At 39.4% G+C, this 9,671-nt stretch overlaps 1 protein-coding gene across 4 annotated transcripts; it reads left to right on the top strand.

The window, feature by feature from the left end:
• Positions 1-3,643: 3,643 nt before the first annotated feature.
• adcyap1a (adenylate cyclase activating polypeptide 1a) lies at positions 3,644-8,532 on the top strand. 4 transcript variants are annotated; one of them, XM_034108303.2, is made up of 7 exons: positions 3,644-3,873; positions 4,077-4,181; positions 4,694-4,828; positions 5,321-5,425; positions 6,113-6,247; positions 6,764-6,884; positions 8,084-8,532. In XM_034108303.2, the coding sequence occupies exons 2-7, from the start codon at positions 4,084-4,086 to the stop codon at positions 8,090-8,092; spliced, it is 603 nt and encodes a 200-aa protein (XP_033964194.1). In that variant the 5' UTR covers positions 3,644-3,873; positions 4,077-4,083; the 3' UTR covers positions 8,093-8,532. The 4 variants fall into 4 exon arrangements, with proteins under 4 accessions (XP_033964194.1, XP_033964195.1, XP_033964196.1 ...); XM_034108304.2 differs by lacking the exons at positions 5,321-5,425; positions 8,084-8,532 and having other exon boundaries at positions 6,764-7,043; XM_034108306.2 differs by lacking the exons at positions 3,644-3,873; positions 6,764-6,884; positions 8,084-8,532 and adding an exon at positions 3,883-3,974 and having other exon boundaries at positions 6,113-6,456.
• The last annotated feature ends 1,139 nt before the right edge of the window (positions 8,533-9,671 follow it).

The following is a 9,671-nucleotide window of genomic DNA, read 5'->3' as shown; positions in this document are numbered from 1 at the left end:
TGTAATGTAATAAAAGACATGAAAAAGTGGATTTTGCATAATGTGTTGTGCCATATCTACACTGTAGCTTCGTGCATATGACTATAAAGCATTTGAAATCCTTGTGTCTTGTGGTTTTGGTGTAAAGTGCTCTGTGTTGCGCCTTCCACAGGTGAAAGCTGGAAAGGTTATGTTCGGCTGTGATGGGTCTGCAGCGATGTTTCCAGCGCTCTCCCTAAAATTGGTCTAAATCACAATTCAGCGATGGACTGACAGACTGGATGATTGCAGCTGAATGAAGACCAGCAGTTCCTCGTTTCATGCAAAACTTACACTAATGCAAAAATAAGATGCTATAATAAAATAACCCTTTAGGAATATTACAATCATGGCCATAGATAGTGTGTACCAATGCTTTATACAGCTTCACTAGTCTATGTGCTTACCTTTAGTTTTTTAAAAACATTATATTACTTTTATGTTGATTTGTCCTTAACTTCCCTCCTTACGATCATCGAAACAGTGCCACAAAAACACGTTATTATGTTGATATCGCTTAGTTATAGTTCCATTAAGAAGCCATGAATCATAAAACCATTTTATTGAATGTTTACTGTAATATGTTAAAGAAAGAAATCATCAAAATCAATGAAACTCGTTCATTTTGGTTGTATCTGCCAATTACATCTTCTTGCATCGCTTTTACTGCAGCACTTCCGGACACACACACGTATTGTTGTCAGGCTGCGTGATAAAATACTTGAATCATGAGCCAGTAACCTCAATAAAACTCTTTCAACGCAACATGTCAACACCGCCAGGCGCTATAACAAGCTATTGCGCCAACATTAGAATGAGTCATATGTTCTTATTTGGTGATATAACGCACGCACCGCACGCACGCGCACACCACACACACACAACACACCACACACACACACACACACCACACACACACACACACACCACACCACACACACACACACCACACACCACACACAACACACGCCACAGTTTTCAGGCCCCTCTGTACACACAGTAGCATTGATGAGTTACTGTAAGGAGCTCTTTTGACCTTATATGGACTTTATGTTACAGCTACTGGAATGTTTTCAGTTTCATTAAATAACACGGTTTGGGCGAGTACACAATGACAGTCATATCAGTAATAACACTGTCATGGTGGAAAGTTTATTACGATATCTTTTGCTATGGTTGTTACAGGAAGGCACTCGTGGTGTGGTGAGTCAGGCATCAGGTTAGGACTGGATCAATATGTTGCACTTGCAATGCAATTAGATGATGAGTAAGTGACATCCTTGATGCTTAAATATTGATAAAGCAGATTAAAATGATCAAAACTGGTTGAGAAATACCTATTTACTCAGATTATACAAAACAACCCTGACCATATTCTGATTATGTGTTTATACTATAAATGAATTTATGCCAAACTCATTTAAAGTCCAGAAAACAAAAACGTGACATTCATGCCGGCCTTTTTTAACGGTAACGTGCAGTTTTTGCCTTCATAGGGGAACATCAAAATGTTATTTATTCTGTTTTAACCTTTTGAAAACCATCGCCCCATAGCCTAACCATTACCGTCCCAATATTCTTAACACTTAATAATTAAAGCTGTGATAAAGTGATTTTGCTCTATTTACCTTTCCTTTTTGAATTGAGTCAGTAATGTCAAATGAAATAGATCTTATATCGTGTATAAGACTGCATTCGAGGTCTGCACATTACAGTAAACACCTCCAAACACTCCATTGCACTTTCTCTGCTTACCACTTGGGTGCAGTGCTTTCTCAGAGAAAAGAAGATGTTCCGTTGCAGGACGCTTTTTCCTCACATTCCTTCCCCTCTTCATATTAAGGATTCAAAGTGTTTCTCTGTGCTAGGCAAACCGTCACATGACGTCAGAGCCAGACGAAGATCGACCGGTCTGAATCACCCTAAAGATTTCACACATGATCCTGATACCTGTGTGTGCCAAGCTGTAATGAACAGTGACTAATACAGAGAGTCACGAGAGCCTGCAGTATATGGAAAAGGGCAATCGTATATAATGTAAAGCAACCAAACTGTAACATTTTTAAAGTACTTCTACTCCACTACATTTCAAAAGGTAATATTCTTATTTTACTTTCAGATTACAGTTTTTCTTTTTCCCTACACGTTTGCTGGGGCCCCTTGTCATGTTTCAGATGTATGTGACTTGTTGGTTTCATCAAATAGACATATCCCCTTTCAATTTCTCAATATGATACAGATCATTTGTTGGGGTTTTGTATGTCGATATTTGAGAAGCGGGAGAAGATGGATGGATGGATATTTGAGAATGTGAGAGAGAGACAGTACATTTGTGGAAATAGAGTAAGGGCCAGCTGGGAATCGAACCAGGGTCTCTCATGTATGAACCCATGATGGCACCATAACGGCTCAAAATATGTACAATTATTTATGTTTTCCAGGTAAGCAGTTGCAAAGAAATGTGGCCGATTTTTCGTTTTCCCCCTAACTTCCATATCATCTCATGACCCCGCAGATTTGTCCTTTTGGAGAGACTTGACACCTATTGGGAAACACTGGACTAAAAACGATGTAACCCTAAGTCAAATTATTAACAATCATTTACATTGTTGTGTTGGTACGTTATCTTGAATTAAAAGTTATTTTCTTAAACTGCATGGATTTTTGAATTGTTTGTTTTATTCATCATTTACCTGCGTGAAAAGTTGCATAACTGAGTCTGACAGAGGGGATCCGTCAACAATAATAGTAAATAAATATATAAATAGGCTATATGTCAGCTTTTCGCCACCGTCCAATAAAAATCCTGCATTTCCAAATTTGGTCCTTTTGAATTTGTCAGAACAACTTTGCATTACTATATCATAAAGCTAATACAAACATGTTTTGGAAGTACATGGTCTTCGCATGACTGTGATATGTATTTGATCCCTGGGGATAAATAGGGAATAGAGCCTGGGATAAGACAACCCCAGAATGAATCAGAAGCTCATTAATAAAAGTTGGAACAAGATGACTCAGATTCAAGTATCTGGTTATCATGCTGATTCTGACCTCTGACCTTTACAAATACCAAGAACAATTATAAACAGACCGAGATCTCAAAGCAGCAAGTGTCATATTTCAGCACTGGACAGCTCCACAATGCAAAAGTTACAAATATAATATAAACAGCTTTTTCTATAAAGTCCAATACAAAAAAAGCATGCCGAAATGTTGTGATTTTGAATATTAAAACTGTATTAGATGAATGTATTAACTGATAACCTCTGAACAATACTTTAGTCATTGTTTGTGAAACTGACTTTAACAGAAGTAGAGGTGAAACATGTGAACAATGACCCAAAATGTATCTGTAAATGAAGTGAACTCTTTGATGCCTTGAATTCCCTTTTTAATTAATGATAATGTTTGAATCCAGGATCCATTTCTTTTTTATGACTTGGCTCGGGGTCTTTCATTGACGCCGGAGAAGGATGCACTCCAATGGGACGGGGGTTGGGGGGGGATGGGCGATGACGCATCCGCACACCTCCCCTCTCCATCTCCACCCCACCCAACCCCACCTACGTGACAAGTGAAAAAGGCATGCCTTTCCGATTCATGAATAAAAAACCAAGGGGGAGTTAAGTTTATAGAACGCAGGAAAGTTCTCCGCAGACAAATGTTTGGCGCTCTCCATGACCGAGTACACGTAGAAATTCCCGAGAACTGAGCTGCGGGCTGCACACTCGGAACAAGCACAAGACCGGAGAGACGCTTCACTGGGGGAATAGAGGAAGAGGAGAGGAAGGGGGAGAAAGAGAGAGAGATCTTATCTCACTCTCCAACTTGAGGTTCAGCGGATCGCAACTGGTAAGAGGAGCCATTTTGTGGGCTTTTACGCAGCGTAAAAGCAACGAGTGTGTGTGGAAAAAGTCAGGTGCGGCTGGATTTGTGCTTTTAAAACTAACTAGGTGTGGTTTTAAAGTAGCACTAACCTTAATGCATTCAATAATTGTTCCCATGAGTAGATGATTTTACACTTGTTCATTCACTTTATGTTTTTTCTTTTGCAGCAGGACAATGTCTAGTAAAGCGACTTTAGCCTTACTCATCTATGGAATCATAATGCATTACAGCGTCCACTGCTCACCTGTGGGGCTTAGCTTTCCAAGCGTTAGGTACGTACACCTCTATTTGTCTTTCAAGTGGCACTTTCCAGATGTTTATTACAATTTCTTGGCTTTGAAATGAGGTAATTGTTGCCCTGAGCAGCAGGGCGCTGGCTAAAGACCTGTTAGTTATGGATGCGGCTATAATAGCCTTTTGGATTACTGGATAACATCATCTGACAGCCGATCCATAATGCGTGGAAACATTCACCAGGGAGCCTCGTTGATGTGATTTAGGCTGCTGAGGAAGTGAAGCAGTGTCTCAATTTGTCCTGAAGCATTAATCGACCAATTTATGGGATGAGATAATGAATAGAAAACGATTTTTTGGAGAAGAAAAAAGCTCCTGATTTTAAGAGGAAATGCCTTTTTGAATATAAAAATAGATGTTAATGGAAAGTGTGACATGTCTGGAGGATAATTAAAGAACATATGACATAAAAAAAAGTCTGGGAAAAACAAGTTTAACTATGAATGTTTATTACTGAAGTAGAATTTAATAACATTTCTCGTTTTTTCAGACTTGACAGTGAGGTGTATGATGAGGATGGGAACTCTTTACCGTCCCTGGATTACGACAGAGAGCAGATGGAGGTGAGGAGCCCTCCGTCTGCGGCGGACGACGTCTTCACTTTGTATTTCCCACCAGAGAAAAGGTGACTATTTATCCCCATTTTACACAAAAAGTATTTTTCTTTGTTTCATCCATGTTGAACGTTTCATTACCGTAGTCCTATTTCTGTCCACTTATGTTGTGTTCTATGTGAATCAATGTAACGTATCGTCGAAATGTTGTCAGTAACACAATGATTATTATTTGTTTATCCCTTTGCCAAATTAGGGTTTAAACTAAAATTCCTAATTGGACTAAAATCGACCCGATTCTTTTTTTTTTTGCAGGATTTTTTTTTTAAATGAAATATTTTACCCAAATTGCAGGTTCCTCCAAATGTCAATGCAACTTAATCTGGATACAGAGATAACCTTAAAAAGTAAAATAATATAAACCATACTGATGAGCTCAAGGCCCACTATTCAATTATTATAATAGTGTTAAGATTAGATGTTCTTACAGTACAGCTACTTGAAATTGTTGCCTCTCTCGCTGGGTGTGTGGTGATTTTACTGTGTGGCTATCTATCATCCAGAACGGAAAGGCATGCAGACGGCATGTTTAATAAAGCCTACAGGAAAGCGCTGGGTCAGTTATCAGCCAGGAAATATCTGCATTCTCTGATGGCAAAACGTGTAGGGTAAGAACATCTTTTGTCACCTCTTTTTTTATACTGTTTCATGTCTTGTGTGCGTTTTTTTGCTTTTCTTTGGATTGCCCCTTTAAATCCTCGCTGTTACATGTACTGTATATGTCTGTGGTCCCATTATTTCCCAGCATGCAGCTAAATAATCCTCTGAATCAGACTTAGTAATGCAATTAGAGCTCAAACAGGCTGATTTGGAAAGTGTCGTTTTCTGCTGTGTTGTAAAGGCACAAGAATGAACCCGCACAGGTTTACATTTATTTCCATATGAATCATTTATAGTCCCAGTGGTTCCCGATGGAAGAGGGAGGAGGGTGGGGGGGGGCAATCACTCAAGCCTTATGAGCAGGCCTATCACATCGTATTGCAGGTCGAATATATATTGTCTTGGGACAGTTAAACAAAGTGAGGATATTTCTGATGCTTTGTTGGATGCAAATATTCAAAATGCAAGCACATACATGATACATCCCTGTGTGTCCTCCAAAATCGGATTATTCCTGTAAAAGAAGGACACACATATTTGTTTGCACATCTCCACAAGCTGACAAAATCAGATTATTTCATTATTTGCCCTCTAAAATGGTGACACACGCTCTTCACCTCGGCTCCACATGCAGTGTAGGGGTCGTGGGAGTATAATCAACGTGATGATAGTGAAACCTCTTGTCTCTCACACAGCGGGGGGAAAACGCTGGACGACAGCTCAGAGCCTCTGTCCAAGCGACACTCAGACGGGATCTTCACAGACAGCTACAGCCGCTACCGGAAGCAAATGGCAGTCAAGAAATACCTGGCAGCAGTCCTGGGGAAAAGGTATAGACAGAGAGTTAGAAACAAAGGACGTCGGTCGGTTTATTTGTAGCATCCTCACTCTCCCCTCCTGAAAAAAACAAAGAAAAAACTTAAGTGTGCAGCCCCACATGAAGTCATTTTGAGATCTGAACAATCAGTGGATCGCTTTTGTGTTCTTAAACATGTATTTATGTATGAAGTAAGCCATTAAAATGAATATTTTGATAATATATTGTTTTCTATTATGTACTTACAGCACTAAGGACACACATTACTACTTTGTGGACCAATTTTTTGTTCATTCTAAAACAAAAAAAGAATAGCCTCTATTTATGTATTCATTGATTTAGTTTTTTTAGACCTAATTTTGAGGGGAGACAATTGTTCCCGTGACCATGTGCTCCGAACAGCCCCTGTCTTTTAAACGTTTAGAGATATATGATTGAGGAAAATAAATAGTTTAAAAGACAATCAATGTATTGAATGCTGCTTTTTGTAAAGTGACATTAAGAGTTTAGTTGTCTTTATTCACAACAGCCTTGAAGACATAGGTTTTCACCCAATCCTACAAGACATAGACTTTGATGCCCTCCCGGACGGGGATGAGCTTGAGGCTTTTTTGGGAGACTGGCTGAAACAGTTCTCTCCCGAATTTCCGGTGAGTTTCAGGCTCTTTCCCCGAGGCCGTAATCCTTGCAGGGGCTTCTCATGTCCCTTCCTTTTTCACCTTTAACCCCTCAAACATTCTTCCGCCTCATTTGTGCTCCTGTCTCTCTAGAGTCTCACAGATGTGCAACGCTTAACCATCCCACAATGTGGAGGGACTTTGCTTAGACTGATTGATCAAAAGTTACAGATGTATGGAACAAAGATGAGGATTCTTTCAGTAGACCTGGGTTAAACCAGATGTGAGCCCTGCTGGCACTTTACACTTTTAAGATTTCCCTTTTCTCAATTCAAAATGGGACAATTTCAAATCTGAGATGAGGACCAGAGTACTTTTGAGGTTTTCTTTCTTCCGCACTATTTACAGAGTGAGATCACACCTTTGACTCATGTACATTGCCAATCCTGTGTTTCTGCTGAAGATTCTCTCTCGGTCCATATAATAAGTATCACTAAATCAGGCACATTTAAAAAAAGCATTACAAAAAAGAAGACATGATACTTGTTACATGGTCACTCATTCATCGATTTGCCCTTGAGAGACATACGAGGCAGTTTGAACTTTCTGGGTCTATTGTGCTTCCTTTTCTGTCATGTGAGCCAATGTAAACAAAAGAAGAAAAAAAAGAAACAGTAGATTGCATGATTAAAGTAATTGCACTAGCCACTGCATCTGTGCAGCCGACTCCAACTGGATGGTTTTGCTTGCTTTCTGACTACTGCAAACATACATACCTGTCATTTCTCGATGTCGTTTTGTGTTCCGTTCTCACATTTCTACACAAGCTGTATGTCGAACTTGAAGAATCATCTGAATGTACTTACTGCTGGCAAGAATCACTCAGTCAAATGTCATGATTTATCATTCCGTTACTAAACCAACTGATGTTTGAAATTGTAATATACAATTTGAAGTGGTCTTTTTCTGTAGAACGCCACAAAGGCTGCCGTGATCGACACAATTAGATTCAAAGAAAGGAGAAAGACATCGAGGAAATAAAGAAAGCAACGATCAAGAACATGCTTATTTAGAAAAGTTGAGGGAGAACAGTTTGTAAAATCTGCAGGATAAGACTCACACATCCCCCCCGTCTTTATACTTCTTACCATATTTGTGAGGAAGGGCAGGGTAAAGCTATTAGATCTGTGTTTACTGTATCAATCTTTCTTTAATTTTGCATTCTCCTCTAGGCTTTGTGACGCAGGAAGCAGTTTGAGGCTGTGGTGCCTTGCATCGACTTTAAAATCGCCATTGAATCACAGATGGCTATTTAGTGGCCCTACAATGCTGCACATCATCAGCTTGCATTTCACTCTTTTTTGTTGTTTTTGTGTTGCACAGACGTTTGATAGCATCTTTAGAAGCCTCCAGCTTTAGACAACAAGCGTCCTCGCTTGCACTGCTTTCTTTTGCACTAGATGTAGATTTTTGTGAACATAAAGGGAAGAATCAGTTTCCCGCTCTCCATGAAACGTTATAGTATGATAATGAAAGCGCCAATAGCCTTACAAAAATGAAATAATCTTCAAAGATATATATATATATATTGTTAGAAAGTGAATATTAGATTACTTACTTCAAATGGCGATCTGCAAGGGTCAATAAATGTCTAAAAAAATAAAGTGTTGTAAGATTTGTATGAATAAATTTTTGTAAACAACAAAAAATCCGTCTAATTTTTGAAGCCAATATCACCATCAGTCTGTAAGGTTGGACACATTTGGGAGGTTGAAAATGAGTAATAAAACCCAAACGTATTATATTACAATGATGAACATAGACCCTGCCTCAACAGGTCTGACAGGAAGTTCATAAGAAAGGAAAGATGAACAAAACCAGCTTGTGGAAGTCACAGACGGGGGAAAAAATCAAAAAGACCCCATACCATTAGACAAAGCACATACATGCTCACACACACTTAATTCATGCTGAAATACCCAAAATAAAAAAGTGTCAATCACTTTTTGGTCCTCTTCAGTGTGGGAGTTGAATGTTGTGGCTATGTGGATGATCAATAACTACAAGATGGTGAAAAGAAGACCAAAAGATCCACATTTCTGCCCGAATCTCACGGTGACTCAGTGGCTTTTGGCGGAGGAACGGTGCGACCAGTTGGCTGCGTGTGCACCCCCTTTCGGGACAGCATGAGTAAGGAGACGTGGGAAGGATCACCCGGCTCGCTCCACACTCTGCCTCGCTGCACTTTACACCTCTCCGGGACTTCAGCAGTCACCACCAAAGGCCTGCAGTACTGGTGGAACAGTTGGCCGCTCTCAACACTGGTACATTCACTTTGATGCCAAAAAACAATGTTCACGCGTGAAGCAAACCGAGCTCAACCACGCAGAGACATGAGGGGACTGGATCCCCATGTAATGCCATATCTACCTTTTTATGTGCAGTACATGAAATGATGTAGGGTTGCAGCTACTATGGGAAAAGACATCTCTCCACATCACAAAATACACCTAATGAAGTTTAATTCACTCATGGTTATACAAGAGTTGTATCAGATTTCATTTGAAGGTTTTAAGATGAGCTGTGCAGGCTGTGGTGCAGTGGCTCGACCAATTAGTCCATTTATAGATGACTTAAAGAAAACGGTGTTATGATAAAAGATCATAAATAATCAATTAAGAAGCAAAACATCCTCAATTTTTCTTGAATGAATATAGTTTAGTAGTTTAATCCAATGATAAAGTTTAATATCTTTGAATTTGGGTTCACATTTCCGGGATTAAGATTTTTACATTTTGTTGACCCTTTATTGACATAATT

This window comes from Pseudochaenichthys georgianus, chromosome 20 (assembly GCF_902827115.2).
Source record: "Pseudochaenichthys georgianus chromosome 20, fPseGeo1.2, whole genome shotgun sequence".
Taxonomy (NCBI): domain Eukaryota; kingdom Metazoa; phylum Chordata; class Actinopteri; order Perciformes; family Channichthyidae; genus Pseudochaenichthys; species Pseudochaenichthys georgianus.
The sequence above is the reverse complement of the archived record's forward strand: the minus strand, read 5'-3'. Positions and strand labels throughout refer to the sequence as shown.

Bases quoted from the DNA above. Each gene is read 5' to 3' on its own strand.
- adcyap1a (XM_034108303.2), top strand. From the start codon at position 4,084: ATGTCTAGTAAAGCGACTTTAGCCTTACTCATCTATGGAATCATAATG. The intron at 4,182-4,693 runs GTACGTACACCT...TCGTTTTTTCAG, and splicing joins CTTAGCTTTCCAAGCGTTAG to ACTTGACAGTGAGGTGTATG. The intron at 5,426-6,112 runs GTAAGAACATCT...TCTCTCACACAG, and splicing joins CTGATGGCAAAACGTGTAGG to CGGGGGGAAAACGCTGGACG.